The sequence below is a fragment of the Apus apus genome, chromosome 3, assembly GCF_020740795.1.
Source record: "Apus apus isolate bApuApu2 chromosome 3, bApuApu2.pri.cur, whole genome shotgun sequence".
In the NCBI taxonomy this organism is placed as follows: Eukaryota; Metazoa; Chordata; class Aves; order Apodiformes; family Apodidae; genus Apus; species Apus apus.
The window spans coordinates 102540719-102556562 of NC_067284.1; the positions used below are offsets into that span (position 1 = coordinate 102540719).

Here is a 15844-nt window from a genome sequence, read left to right on the forward strand (position 1 = left end):
GGAGATGGGAACTCCTGAGAGCCCTCAGGCATGGGCTCCGGCAGAACTGGAGGTGGTTCTAGGTTGTGGTGCCCTCAGCTGGCCTCCCTGACCCTCTGCACTTGCATGGAGTTGCTCTTGTAATCAGCAGATGTATTTTATAGTTTCACTTCTTTTTCTTTTTTTTTTTTTTTTTTTTTTATATAATGCTAAATTTACTCAGTTGAAACAGCAAGGCAAAGCATAAAATGCCAAACCATAAGGAAGTGAGTACAGAAACTCTTTGAACAAACAAAAGAGGGTAATTCTTCACTCACCACATACACTTTGCAGCTGCTGCAGGAACTGTGGTTGCTTAAAATTTACATGGGTTCAAAAAGGAACTGGGTAAATTCTCAGGGAGGGGGAGGGCACCATCCAATGCTGAGAGAATATTCAAGGGAAGGCATCCACTGCATTCATCCTCTGATCTAACTACATATGTATGTCATTGACTGGCTATTATCATAAGGCAGATACTAAATAGGTTTTTAGAGCTCTGATCTGCTGCAGTATGACTGTCCTTCTGTTTTTAATCCCAGTGCAACACAGTAGTGGAAGAAGAAAGGCACATTTCTGCAATGCTGGTTATGGTGATAACTTGCTTGATGGTCACTCATTTCTGCTGACCAAAAAAAAGTAAAAATAATCCCTTCCTTAATGAGACAGTGATGGTTATGAAGCAAAGGATTTAACAGGATAGCAGACTTGGCCAGTGCAACTGAAGATCTGTGTGTGGAAGTAATAAAGGAGAATATTTTGTCAGAATATGGGGACTAGATTGGGAGCCTTGGTCTGGAGGACACTAACTAGAGCAGGATGTGAGCAATTCAACTTAAGTGTAATTTCACATGTATTTATAACATGGTGGTGTTCCATAACACAGTATGAAACCCTGTGAGTTGAAGCAGGCACATAAAGTGACATTTTTGATTGGCCAAGATTAAGGGTTTGTTTTTTTTTCCTGTTACTGTTTGTCTTGATCCTTCTGCATTTGGTGAAGGGGCACTTGAGCTATCAAAGCTAGTAAAAGGCTAGAGAAGAAATTGGATGTTGGGAATCAGTAATAGACAGCTGAATTGGTATAGCTCTTGTCCACAAGGCTGTGTGGGTTTATTTATTTTTTTTTCCAATTTTGTTTTTCTGATAAATTATCATTTTAGGAATGCTTGCAGTAAACAGTGTTGTAAATGACTTAAGTGGAAGTTTGAAGTTCCTATGCTGAATGATAAAATTTGTATGGATTGAATTTTCCTTTTGAAAGTTCATGCTTTCTCCCCCTCTAATGCATGTTCGTGCAAACACTGCAAGGCCCAAGGCAGTTCCTTTCGCATCCCATCCCACCTTTTCCCATGTCCATTAAAAAGGATCAAGTCCCAACAATTTTTTCCTGAGGAAATGGGTCTTAACATCCCGTTGCACAGAAATGTGGCCATTTCAGTCTAGTAATAAAGTTATAATGAATCAGAGATGCTTTAAAATTGGGACAGGTGCTTTCTATTATGAACATAGTCATAGTAGAATATAATCATATCAACTTTCCTAAGCAGATACATAATCTGAAAGTACTGCCTCATCCAGTTCTATTTCTAATACAGCACACCTTACTTGAAGACTTTCCTGTTATACAGCAGCAGTTCACTGCATCTTTGGCAAGCTTCTGTGTTGTGAATCTGGGAATGTTTGCTAAAGATACATAAATCCCTGTTTTCATCCCAACTATGAAGGTAATAATTTCCTGTGTGAAGAAAGCTGAAAGATGAGCTTCTCTTTCTCTTGGGGTGTCAATTGCTTTTCATTCACTGTGTGCTCATGGGGCTGATTCCTTTCTGTATGTCTTCTTCCATCTGCCCCCAGTTAACTTTTAATTCTGCAAAATTTGTGATTGTTACTCAATCTTTTTTTTTTTTTTTTTTTTTAATAATTAGGATTCACTTCCATTCTTCAGTTTTTCTATCTATCTGTAATAGAAAAAAAAACAAATAACATTCTGCTTGGTTGGGGTAATTTACTGGAAGAGGAAGGGTGGCTTTGTAAGTAGTGTTTCTGTCACTTGACATGTTGGAGTAGCCCCTGGTGACTGCTATATGACAGCTGAGACCTGGCACTGCAGTACAGTCCAAATACGACAGATATTGATGCTGACAGTGTCAACCAAGCAGAGTATCTGAAGGTCAGTGGAGCTCATCCTCTCCCCACACAAACTGGTGCCCTGATCCAGATGGAGGAAAGCTCTTTGTGGAAGAGAAAAGCGTTTTTTCTCTGCCTTGATCCCTGATACCTCCTTTAAGTGCACAGACCTGCCTGCTATGGCACTGGACTAGCACTCCCCTGCCACGCTCTTTACAAACTCTTTCAGCTGTTTTTAAACCTAATTGTGGGGAAGCATGGTCTGGAGGCAGCTTTCCATTCTGCAATGGCATTTGTCTCCCATATTGCTTAAGTTAATGAAGATTTTTATAAATTTGAGTGATCTAAGGTGGGAAAGTGCATGTGTTTGTGTGTAAGTGCATATACATATGTGTGCCCACACGGTGTATATATATATGTATAAATAGTGTATGTACACACATTAAAAAAAAGCATTCATGTATTTTTATAGAAATGGGTTTAGAGCCTCTAAAAACAATGCAGATCTGAAAATACATTTATGTCCTCCAAGAAAGCTTGTATTGAAATAATTTCTGGGCATCTACAGCCTCTCTAGTAAAGAAATGCAATACTGGCAGAAATAGATTATTTCCTGGAAAAAAAGATGCCATATTTCAAAATGTGGTTCCAAATTGTAGAATAGCATCAGTAATAATTTAGTTGCCTGAATTGTTTTTTTATTACCTGTAGATATTTTACTTTTCTGTGGTTTAACTGTTGGCCTGGAAATTACTTTAATTTTTATTTTTTATTCAATAAAATCCTGGACCCTGTCCTAAAGGATGTAGAGTGAAACCATAATAGAATGAATAAATAAATGATTATTTATTTATAAATAGCAGGAACTCCTCATGGTAACAGGAAGAAAATTAAGATCAGAAATTATAAACATTGGTTGCAGTACAGTGTCTGGGTGTGTCTTTTGTATAGTGGGCAGCTTCAAGAGAAAACAGATAGCTTAGACTGAAAACATATATTAAAAAAATCCATCTGTTATAAATAGCTATGGTGTTTCTTTTCATGCCTGGGTATAACAGTGAGGGAGTAAGTACCAGGAGAGGCAGTGATCCAGTACTGACAACCTTATTTCGGGTTGTATTCTGCTCTCCAAAGGGGGAGGAATAAAGGAAAGAGGGGGTGAAAACTGTAGCTTTGCTCTGATGGTAGGGAGGGGGGTCCCCAAGCAAACAACCCTGAAGCAGAGAAGTCAGGAGGCTGCAGACATCTCTGCTAGCAGTTCCTCTTCCATGGTTCTCTTTTTTGTTTTGCCTGGGGGCAGGAGGAGGTGGAGGTTGGGTTTCCTCCAGGATTTCCTTCCTCTCCTGCTTCTGGGATTCCCTGGGGTGTCTTGCTGACAAGACCAGGGAGGAGAGAAGGCTGCTTTTCCCAGGTTTGCTTGGAGCTTGTAACCAGCCTCCTGCTAGAAGCCACAGTGTTGTCTTGGTTGTCTTCTGCATGCTTTGAACCTGCTTGTCTTTTTTTTTCTTTTTTTCTTTTTTTTTTTTTTAAGGGTTTTTTTGGTTCATTGGTTGTTTGGTTTTTTGTTTAAGCGAAACACCCATCATGGAGGTGAAATCTGCCTAAAGAGGATGAGGAATAACTTTTTAAATGACCATTCTGTAGCTTCTAATATTGTTAATTGCTTCATCCTTGAAAAATGGGCAAAATGAACCAATTGGCTATGGCATGAGTTTCTCCAAGGCCAAAAGCAAAGTCATTCTTGCTGCCATACCAGTCCATGGCTGATGTTTTTGTAGAGTGGTTCTTTTACTCAGCTCTCCCAAAACCTCTCTCTTCATAACAGGCTTTTTTGCTGAGATCTTACATGTCCTTACAACCTAGCCCAGCTAGAGGAAAGCAGTGCACAGATCTCATTTTCCTAGTAGGGCACTGGGAGGGGTTTATCACACCAGGGACAAGGTCAGTGTGTAACATAGTTACTGTGCTTTGCTCAAGACCACTCTTCTTTCTCATTGCTATATATTCTTTAGATCGATCGGCAGTCTTGGATAAATACAATCCAGGTGTTTTGTTGCTTGTTGGTTTGTTGTTTTTTTTTTTAATTTCTCTTTGTGTAGGTCAAAGTATGATATTGTGCTTGACAAATAGTTGTGCTGACTACAGCACCAATACCATAGTAATACCATAGTCCCACTTTTTTTTTTTCTTTTTCTTTTTTAATTAAACTTACATTGTTGCGTGTATTTCTGTTTGTAGCGTCCTGTCTCTTCCCCAGAAGAAGAAAAGATTGTTACTGTCAAAAGGCCTAAAACTCCAGTTCCAAACGAGTTACCAGATATCAACACCCAAACCAACTGGACTAAGTCACTGCCACTGCCAACGCCAGAAGAGAAAATGCGACAACAAGCACAGGCAGTCCAAACAGATGTCGTCCCTATTAATGTGACTGGTAGGCTTTTAATTTCAGTCAATACATTACACTGATGAGGGAGGGAAGGGATAAAAGGGGATCCATGCAGTTCTCTTGGACACTCTATATTTGATGCATGAATTCTGCATTCCTTGTTGCACCTTTCTGTGAAAAGTGTTCTGTGTTTAATAGTCCACCTTCAAACTTAATGAGAAAACCTGAAAATCCCCTAAAGTGATCACTATGAAGATAGTCTACGCAACGTCACCTTGAAATGGCATTAGATACTCATGAAATACAAGAGGGTTCATGAGTAGCAGGGCTTTGCTGTGGACTGCCTTGAAGATATGTAATGGAAAATCATATTTTATGCAATGCTAATGATATTTAAGGATTTTTTCTAGGAATTTTATGTAAGGCAGGTTATCAGGGACTTCTGTATTACAAAGACTGAATGTTACAAAATTCAAGGAGAAGAACTCGGGGGTCTTATTTTTATCAGCAACAAGAGGTTTAGGTGTCAAGGAGAGTAGGGTAAGAACCTCAAAAGTTAATAAGACTACGTTTTCGAGCAAGACCCTTGCTAAAACACTTCACTTATTTGACAGTTGTCTGCACTTCAATGTTATGAACTGTGTATTCGCTCCTCATTTTGAAAATGCTCTTTGGTTTTACAGTTGCAGAACTGCTGCTCTGTGGCAGTTAAATAATGTTAAAGGCTAATGCTGAATAGATACTTTGTTATGTGTAATCAGAGTTTCTGTGAAAAAATGAATTATCACTTCAATTTAATAATCCTTCTTTTTCTGCACAATATCAAGATTGTCTGTTATTAGTTAATTCAAATAACTGACCGTTTGCCTGCCAAAACCGGGATGGTATTCAATATCCAATTTTTTTCAAATACCATATGGTGCTCTCTGGCTCCATGCTCCCTCTTACAATCAATAGCTTGCAACATTTGGTGTTGTTTTGAGAGTAAATTATGCGTTCACTTTCCTCATGTGACTACCAGTAGTTTTTTCACATGTATTTTTATAAACTGCTATTTCAAATAATACTATTTAACAGTATTTAAATATATAAGTATTATAGGAGCAGTATTCCTATCACAAACATCAGAGGGCTCTGAGAAATGAAAAAGAACAGATTCCTCAAATAAACAGCAGAAAATAGTTTAAATAAATAGCATGAAGACTGTAAAAAATTTTGAACCCTCCAAGTTTGGAAAGATGAACAGAAGGAAAACAAGTGCAATGCTGAAATGTTGGTAGGCCAGTTGGCATTATCTAAGGACTGTAGGATACTGGTGCAGAAGGCCGAGTTATGGGAACAACAGATAATCTGACATAATCGATGAGCTTGAGCAGGGCTTAGATACTGCAACAGCAGGAACAGGGTATACTTACAGAAAGAGTAATCTGCTGTTCCGTTTAATGACCTTGTGTACTGAAAATACGTGGAAGTAAACAGATGGAAAGAAAAATGAGATCAAATAACTCATAGATTTAATTCAGTGTTGCTGGGAACGTTACCGTGTTTGTATAAATAACACTTGTGACTTCAGGCAGCTTAATTCGACCCTGGTGTAGCAAACCTTGTGTCCCCTGAACTGTTTGTTTTGCATTCAGCAAACTCAGTGGTTCTCAACTTTTCTGATACAAATAGTGCACGTGCATACTATATCTCACCTTTCTGTAGTGTGCTGTTGAGCGTTTATTCCTTTACAAACATGGTAATCGAGGGAATGGAAGGGAGGGCAGGGAAGGAAGACTGCTGTTGCAGTATGTGGACTAGTCTCTGGGATCCACTGTTTTCCTTTCCCTTGGAATAGTTACGTTGCTACTGTGAAACAAGGCAAGCGGCAGTAACAGACTATAGGCCACACACAACACACAAAAAAGCTACTGTCCTTGTTCCTCTTTAAAAAGTCACAATCTGCTCCCCTCCTCTGCCCTCCAACGCACCGAGTAATTTATTCTGTGAAGTTCCTTATGTTACTGCACAAGACAGGGAAAAAACCAACCAAAATTTCTGTGCCATTTATCCAACGTGCTGTGGAACGAACCATGGCTTTGGTTTGGCTTTTTCCTTCGCTTGCTCTTTTTCTCACTCTCCTAGAAGAGAGGTCAAAAAACTTCCCATTTTATTACTCTCGGCATGAAATAAAAGGTTAACTCTGAAGAGGCTGCTGGCAATTGACAGCATTTTCAGCAGTGCATTAGTAATGATTCTGCTAAAAAGGCCTCTCATGTGGCTGTGCAATAACGCTCCGCGAGCTCAGCTTTCGGGGCTCACTGGTGAACAAATTGCAACTAATACAGCAGCAGTAGTAGTAAAAATCTTTTGGATAGCCTGAAGGTGCAGGGGCATTGCATTAGGCTGCCAAGCTGCAGACTAGACCTGTGGGTTTGGAAGCAATTTCAGTCTTTGGGAGTGCCTGGGCTGAGCTTATTCTGTCCTGGAAGGGGTTGGGCTGAATTTTCAGTGGTGGTCAGTCTTTGCTTTTAAGTATCTTGGGGGTTAAAAGATGTATGAAGGTGTCTGCTCTCCTGGGTTTTCCGGAACTAACTTTCTTTCCAGATGAAGGAGTCTGGTGATGGTGGAGGTGATCAGCACCAGGCTGGATCCTGCAAAACATTTAAGCATTTGCTTGAGTCTAGTTTGACTGACTTCAGTGAGATTTAAGCACATACTTAAATATTTTCGGTGAATCCAAGGAAACTGAGTAAACTGCATGAGGGAAAACTGAGTAAGACCATATTAGGAATGCCTAGATGATTTGTTACAAACCTGTAACAGAAGGAGAAAAGTATCCTTACATCTGCAAAATATATTTAATGTTAACATTGTTATAGTCCTTAAAAAAATTACGATGAAGAAGGGAAAAGAAGACTGGAGACATTCTGATTTTGCTTGTTGGAATTTACTGAAGCTGATACTTACAAATTCTGTAAAATTGCACAGTGGCTTTGAAAAAGCCTTTGTTTATCAAAAGCCATGGAAGATGGATTGGTTCAGTTAGCTCTTGGGTAGCTCAGAGGAAGAAGTTGCTGTGGATTGGCTGACACAGTAACATTTCCCCATGGATATCCTGTTTGTGCTGTCTGAACCTTCATGTAAAAGACTCTCTCCTTGTTTGCACCCTTTACTTACCAAATACATTTTATTCCAGGGCATTCAAAGCTGTATTTTCATTTCCTTGCAACTCACCATCTCAGGCATAATTGCTGGCCTTTGAATGGATAAAGATATTTTCAGAGATTAAAAATTTCTTCTTCATATTGTATGGATTTGTTATAGTCTGCCTAGAATTATTACTGTCATGCAGGACAGGATTATCTAATTGTCCTGACCCTGACCTTTTAAGGGTCCTAACGTCCTAATAGTGGCAATGGCCCAGACAGTGGGTAGTCTGTCTCAGTATTTCAGGACTTCTACTAAGCCAGTGGGATCCATAGCTCAAAATTTTATAGATCTCATGGGCTTCCTCCTCCTTTAATATGCCCTGACCTCAATCAGTCTGAAACTTGGATCAAACTGGCACTTTATAGCTGCAAGGAAAGTGTGGCTCATGGGAGCACATGGCTCCGGTCAAACAAAGTCAGAGTCTTTATATTTACAATATGGTGAATGAAGCCGCTACATTTTTTTTCTTGCATTTTCACAAGTCCATATGCTATACTTTAATATATGTCTGTATCTTTACCTGTTACAGAGGTAATAAGGTTTTCTATGCTGTTTGCATGACACACATCATACTGATGTGCAGTCAGCCAGGGTTAATATTTATGACATATTAGTTACTGTGCATTAATCACTTTTTTTAGAGGTAAATAATTTGGTCATTGATTTTCCAAAAAGTTGTACAAGGCAAAAAACATATATACTTATATGAAGATTTTTTATGCATTTAAGCTTTAAATGAGTCATCTGAACGACATTTAGCAGTGCTTTAAAATGCTGCAACTTCTAGAAAGGGAACTTACATGTGAGATACAGGGGATAGTCGTTAGATTTTTAGAAGTGATGGAAATTAATTCAGCTCACAGTTGATGGGGCAAGTTTTATCTTGCTACTAGTAAAATGGCCAAATTATAAACCTCTAAAGAAAAGTGAATTCCTAAAGAAAAGCTGCTTAATGATAGTGGTGCTTCTGGGTCCCATTATGATATGGCACATGGTCATCATAAGGCTTTGTCTGGCAACGTGCACTTATACACACATTTTTCTCCAGCTCTTGCAGTCGTATATTTTTATAATATTTTATAAAGTTTCACTCTGACTGAAATATTTATGAGACCACAAGATCAGCTTGATCTCTGCGTGCTCTGTGGTATTTATTTGTATTAATGTTAAAAGATCACCATCAGAAATGTGGTACACTTGACAGGTTCAGAGCAACTTGGAATAAAAAAGAAACATCTTGTGTGATTTAATGATGGAGCTGTGCAAAAACGTAATAGCTGTTGCCAATAGCAATGTCTGTTCCTGCATAAACCATTGTAATCTTTAATTTTCATGAGCAGATTTGCTTTTTCGGCAGCTCGTTGTTTTAAAATAAAACAACAAAACCCCCACAAAATACCACAGAGGGACAAATTAAAGCAAAGATTCGGTTCACTTGTGGAATGAGAGCTGCTGTGCTCAGGAAGTCAAAATTCCCTAAAAAACCTGCAGTACTGTGTAATGGATATGTGGGTCTAAAGCCTTACTGTAACCATATGCCGTATCTTCCTTCAGTGTACACCTTCATTGTAGGACCAAGCTAACATCGTTTATTAATGCCTTTTTTTCCATTTCTACAACAAAACTAGTGGAAGAAAGTGCATGATGTCAGCGTGCTTGAAAGTAATGTTGCTTTGCTTGTTCTACCATGTATTAGGGGAGAATTTCGACCGCCAGGCCAGCATTCGGCGGTCTCTAATTTACACAGACACGGTGGTAAGACGGCCGAAGAAAGTCAAAAGGAGAAAGACTATTACAGGAATCCCTGACAACATACAAAAGGAGCTAGGTATGGCTCATCAGAACTGTATTCCATCCACTGTTCATTGTCACTGCTTATCATTACTCGACTAAAAACATTGCCAGTGCTCATGAAACAAATACAGTCTGATAGCCTATTACAGTTCCAAACACATGTGCCTCCTTGCCACCTTGTGCATTGGGAAATTAGGACCCTTTATCTGTTGACTTCCACTTGTTGAAGGGAACAGGGCAATTGGAAAATGGTGTACTGGTACAGTGGAAATCTGCAGGGGTGTAAGGTTTCTCATCTTTAATGCTCTCCTGGAAATTCAGTCTGGGATACTCACTGAAGGAAACTGAAGTGGGCAGGCATTATGGCTTGTAAATAATTACTCAGTGGTATAAAACAATTCATAGATGCCTTCCTGAATCTGCAGAGAGTTGCATCAACAGTGAAGACCTCTATATGTTCCAGTTCAATTTAGATCTAACTGGCAACCCCTTAAGTATCAGTGTTGCTTGATTGGAAGTAGTTTACACAGGCTCATTAGCTATTGCCTACATTTCAGAGTAAAAATGCCTACTCGGTCCCATTTACACATGCTCAGGCTGTCCTCTTGCACAGTTAGTGGCATATGTGATTTTTAAAGCTCATGAAGCAGTCTGAGTTTTGGCAGAGCTTCTATCCACTTTTTGCAAAACTCTTTGATTTAAATCTGGTCATTCTTAGTTATTTTTTCAAAAGATGTTTCAGTTTTTCCAAAATGATAACTTCACAGAAGAGGAATGTATTTTACAATAATCTGGCAGAGCATAATTTTAAGTGTTTTACATGAGGAATTGTTTCATAGTGATTATTGCAGTAAGTTTTACTACCTTGCATCTTGCATCTCTTTTTTTTAAATTATATTTTCAGTTGGTGGTGTTTTCTCTAGATTTTTCAGAATCAGAAGCAAAAATATGTAGCGGAATGGGTTTGAAATGAGCTAACAGGCCAGGCATAGAGAAAGCCAAGGAGCGAGCAAGTACATGAAGAACAGTTTGTGAGTGGAACTGTGCTCCTTCAGCATCTATAATGAAACAGTATCCTGCCATGGGAATCCTCTCCCTCAAGAAAGAAAATTAAATTGTCCTAACCTATTAGGACAGCTAAAGTTAGGCAGCTTAAATTTCATTACCTTTGGATCTCACATAATGATTTTATTGCTAACTGCTGCTCTGAGATTCATCCAAAGCTATCTGATGTCTTTGTCCACCTTTTCTTGTGGGATGAGTGCTGTTTTGTGCCTGCCATAGGGAACAACTCCTCATAGTGTGAGTTCCCTTCCTTCCTCTTAACTGTCTATAGTGGGCTTTACCACCTGGCAGGAGACACTTTCCAAACTTGGAGTCCTCCTGAATGTCAAAACTTGAATTTGTCTTTTTTCCTGAGAGAGAATGACACATTTATTGTCTTACAATCAACTATAAGCAAGCTTGAGAGTTAAATGAAGTAAATTTGTTCTAACTAAAAATCAAAGCTGGAGACAAACCTACACAAAGCTTAATGTTGAATTATTCTTAAAGAAAGATTCCTTTCTGCTGTTTTGCATCTCTCAGGGACCAGTTTACAGCTGATTTGAGGAACAGTAGAGGCAACCCTTATCTTTTCTCATCTGTTCAGGATGGATACTTTTACAATCCCTTTTTCTGTTTTAAACTAAATTGCTTCTCTCTTTGTCTAGAGCTGAGGTGAAATCACTTGTGCTCCTTAAAAATGCTTGTGCTGCCTAAATGCAAAACTGATACAGGGCATTGTTTAAACTGTTCATTTTCAGGGTTGTTACAGTTGTCTTGAGTCTAGTGTGGTATTCTGAAAATGATTTCATTTTCAACAGAGGTGATCTTTGGTACATGTAGAAGAGAGCAGATAGTGGAGAAAAGCAGAGCGAAGAACACTGTTCCAAACTACTGTTTGTCACCCATTGGGATTCCTGGTGCTCTTTCAGACACATGGATTTTGAAATGGGTGACAGCTGTACTTGGGTAGATGGGTGGAGAATGCTTCCTGCTGGCAGCATTTCCAAAACTTTGAGGTTATGTTTGTGACCACTTCAGACAGCTGATTAGTGCTTGAAAACATCAACTCTAGTTTACCTGGTGGAGTAAATGGATAATGTAGTTGGCATCTATCTTAAAAATAAATATTGAATTAATATCTTATAAAATAAGTTTGCCAGTTAGACTGTTGCCAGTCTGTTTGCTAAGGGTGATAGGTTTTAGGGTCTTGATTTCAGTCTTTCATCTCTGTACTGAGCACATTTCAAGTTGTATTGTTTGAAGGTTTTCCTTGGCTCCTGTTTTCAGTTGTGGAAATTTCAGGGCTGGCAGTATATCACTGCAGGAGCTCTCGCTGGACAGTTCCCTGGCCCACAACTGGCAGACATGTTAGGCTTCAGTCATCTGCCCTATGGTGGAAGTTATCTGAGGAACTTAATGTTGCTTCCATGGTGGTTGTATGTCATCCAGACAGCAAAATGTATGCAAAGAAAACACTCTGATGACAGTGTCCATCCTGTTGGTGTATTGCTTTCCATCACTTGGAACAAAGTGCACTTGAGAAGACAACAGTTATCAGTGTCTTCATCTTACAGAATGGGAAACCAGGCATGCTGCAGTGAAGTGACTTAGCCAGAGTCACCCACCAGGCTGCTGGCAAGGCTGGGAATAAATTAAGTCTCCCCCATCCTTGTTCAGTGCTCTTTCTGCCTTTTCTCCCCTGTCACTCCCCAAATATTTCTGTAGCCTATTTCTCTTACGCTGTCCCAAAATAAACAATGAGTTGTTTTAAAACATTCCACAGTTCATTTGATCGGAACAAGGATCCGGACTGAACTCCAAATCAAGCAATTGCATTTTGCCTATTGACATTCTCCCTGTGGTTTCAGCTGAATAAATCTCTTTGTTTCTCCCCTAAAGCATTTCTGTGAATGGCTATAATATTTACACAAATGTTAAAATCCCTTGGTACACCAAAGTTGCTGTGCGCAGGCTAAATAACCAACACCTACAGCAGATTTTTGTTACCTCTTGTGTATCCTTCAGAAAGAAGCAGAAACTTGAGAGAACCTCAAAGCTTCAACCAAGCTAAGAAGTATTTTCATTTCTTGTGAGAGAGCCTGGAAGAGCTTCTGTCAGGCCAAACTGCTGGGGTTCTCCCTTGGCTGCTTTTACTCCTTTGGAACAAGAAAGACCAGACAGAAGAGAGAGCCTGCGTTGCTTAGCGTCCTGAGCTCAGCAGCTGTGGTACCCTGGTAGAATTTAGCCAAATGTACTGAAAGGAATCAGTAATTGCACCCATGAGGCACGTGCTTGTAGTGTCTTTAAACATTCCTACTTTTGAGCATTGTAATGTTTCTGTGTTTTCACAGGTGTCTTCCAGCAGCGTCTCTGCCTAGCCTGGAAACTTCCGCATAAAAAATGGTGCATAAGTAAAATGTGTTGTGATAGATGGGATTCTGAGACAGCATAAGACTGTGAGATGCCTACCAGTTTAGAAGTGCTAGTTATTTTCTGAACAGTTTCTTTTTAACAACAGGACCCTTGCAGTACTATTTAGCAGAGCAACACCAAAGTAAGAGGCAGTGGCAGAGCATTCCTCTCTCTGCCAAACATGGCCATAAAAAAATTAGTTTTGCATATCTCTGCATTACCTTCATTGTTTTACAAGACATAAATATTATATATGTTTTTAATGGAGTCAGTGTTGTATCAGAACTGCAGAAAGAGCAAGAAACTTTGAGATTGTGTTTTACTTGAAGTTTTTGTGCTCTCAGTTTCTCTGCTCTCTGTTGCCGTTATCCATCATCTCTAGCTGTCTTCTTCAGATAACACCTTATATGCAAACTGGTATTCTGCCCTCAGACAAGGAGATTATTCCCAAACAGAAGTTTGGTAGAGATGAGCACCTGTCTGAGAGAACCTGTCATAGGCCTTACTCATTTCTTGGCTCTTACCTTCAGCTTCCTTCACATGTTCCAATTCTCCAGATGAAATAAAGGCAGCAAAGTGCCTTCATGTTTCCATGGTCCCTTCTCTATGTCAGTGCTCTAGGATCTGGGTCAGACTAAATTTCTTGTTGTGAAGGTTCCAGTTATCAGAGTGTTTCTCCAGAAGTCTGCACTAGTGCAGGCCCAGGCACACTGATAGACAGCTTCTGGTGTCCCAGACCCCCTCCCTGTCTTGCAAGAGAAGCAGGTCCCAGACCTAGGTATTGTTTCCACAATGGTTCTTCTTCCAAGTAAACATACCTCACCGAAGCAGGGAAGAGAGAAGGGAACATCTTCAAGTTTTCCACCTTTTTATTTCTTTACCTTTTGCCAGGCATTTTGCTTTTCTTTAATCAAACAATGTTTTAATTTTCAAAAAATGTCTTTTAATTTTATGTTTTGTGTTTTCTTTCCTTGAATGATTTCAAGACCTTTTTTTTCCTCCTTAAGGTGCAATTCAGTAGCTTTACAGCTTTGTGATTTCCATCCAGTCTATTTTTTTTTTCCTTCCTAACCAAGTGGTTCAGAGGGTCAGAATGACCTCATGTACTTTTCTTCAGCTTATTTCTCTGCCTCTCATTTGAGTAACTCACAATGATTTGTTACTTGTAAGACCTTCTGTCATTCATCAGTATGGATATGACTGACACCTGAACAGTCATTTGCTTTCTGGTGGTACAGCTCAGATCCCCTGTTGTTTGGGACTGTTGAAGCTTCTCCTTTGACATGCCTTGGAGGAAACCATTCCATCTCAGCAAACTGGGTGCACAGTAAGACCTTCTGATCTTTAGGAGCCCAAATGTTTTGTTGAAGTCTCCTCTCAACTGATACTCTTTTACAATTAGTCACTTCGACACTACCAGTCATTCCATTTGTAGGTCCCACAGGTAAGAAGAGTTCCCAGACATCCAGTGGTCCTATAGAAATACCACGCAAATACCCAGCTATTCAAGTCAAGTAGTTCTGCATCCTGCTTCAAGTTGCAACTTCAACAGTCTTTGGAGAGAGTATTTCCCTTTCAGAGTTAAAGTGCCTTTTAACTAACAGTGGTTTTATAGCTGTAATTTTCTCATCATTTTACATTTCCAGCACTATTCATCCAGAGATCATCTGCTCTTTGATAATGGGGGGTGAAAGACACCTATACCAGGAATATAATCCTTACCAGAGGCTGTTCCCTATATTTTCATTAGAATTCACTCTTTCAGGGTGGCAGAGGATTCAGGATATTTTCTAGCTGGCAGTACTGAAAAGATTATGAATGCTGGAGCACAGTGAAAATTCCATAAAATTGTAACAAGCCCGATGTACTTGTCTGTTTCTTGTTGAGTGTCTATTAAAAATTACTTAGTTTGGAAGTACTAGGGAGAAATAGGTGAAGAATCTGGGGAGGGTTTATGTAATGCTGGAAGTTGTGGTGCTTGCACAGTGACTTGGCCAGGTCACCAGCTTTGGAGGACTGCCAGCTGGGGCATGAGGAGAAGATGAAAGCAACAAATCTTAGGAATGTGTCTGTGGCACAAGAGACAAGTGCTTATAGGAGAAATAATTGGTGAGAAGAAGTCTGGGAAGAGAGACCACGTGTTCTTTGTGATACCAGCAGTCTTTAGTCTCTCAAACCTGCTGTTTTCTACACTAATTTCGATGAAGAGGACCTTACTGCTGATTCTCTGCAGCAAGTTGCTGGTGCCACCAGAGTCACAGGGAGGCAGGGAGTCTTGTAGTAGCTGGTATCTGGCTCTAGGGATTACCTGCAAACATTTTCTTTTTTCCATCAAGTTCTAAGTCACTCTAAGTCCCTGTCACCTCTAATGAGCAACACCAGTAACTACCAGAGTCAGGGAAAACTGGTGTAACCTGTATGTGCTTATCTTTAATCAAGCGCTTGGAACTAGGATATGCATTTGAACATCTTCTCTGTGCTTCCAGCCAAGAGGTGTTAATGCATGTTCTGCTGGTTCCAGGTAGTGGATGTTCTTTACTTGCTGCTGGCACCTACACTGAGTGTGTGCATTTGCCCTAAGACATATTTTCAAATTAGCAAGAAGTAAGGTAATAAAAATAAATTAGTGTAGCTGCAGGGCTCCTGTGGTGGACATAGCACTGGCTGCAGGGCTGCTGGACACAGGGTAATATAAAATGCAGACAAGATTATTATTATTTACTTTCAGCTGCATGTATCATACTACCAGATTGCAGCCACTTCTGACTTAATGACATTCAGCATCTGCAGCCTGATGTCCAGTTCTGCAATACATTTTGCTGATGTCTGTTCAGACATCACCCCTACAATTAGATGGACTTG

At 39.7% G+C, this 15844-nt stretch overlaps 1 protein-coding gene across 6 annotated transcripts in view; it reads left to right on the forward strand.

Annotated features, from left to right (window-relative positions):
- NHSL1 (NHS like 1) overlaps positions 1-15844 on the forward strand; it is a 176964-nt gene that overhangs the window by 148351 nt on the left and 12769 nt on the right. For 4 of the 6 annotated variants that reach the window (XM_051615865.1, XM_051615866.1, XM_051615870.1 and 1 more), the window contains exons 4-5: positions 4387-4579; positions 9426-9557. In XM_051615865.1, the coding sequence (XP_051471825.1) occupies positions 4387-4579; positions 9426-9557 (325 nt within the window). The remainder of the gene's footprint in view (positions 1-4386; positions 4580-9425; positions 9558-15844) is intronic. The other 2 variants (XM_051615867.1, XM_051615868.1) reach the window with 1 other exon arrangement.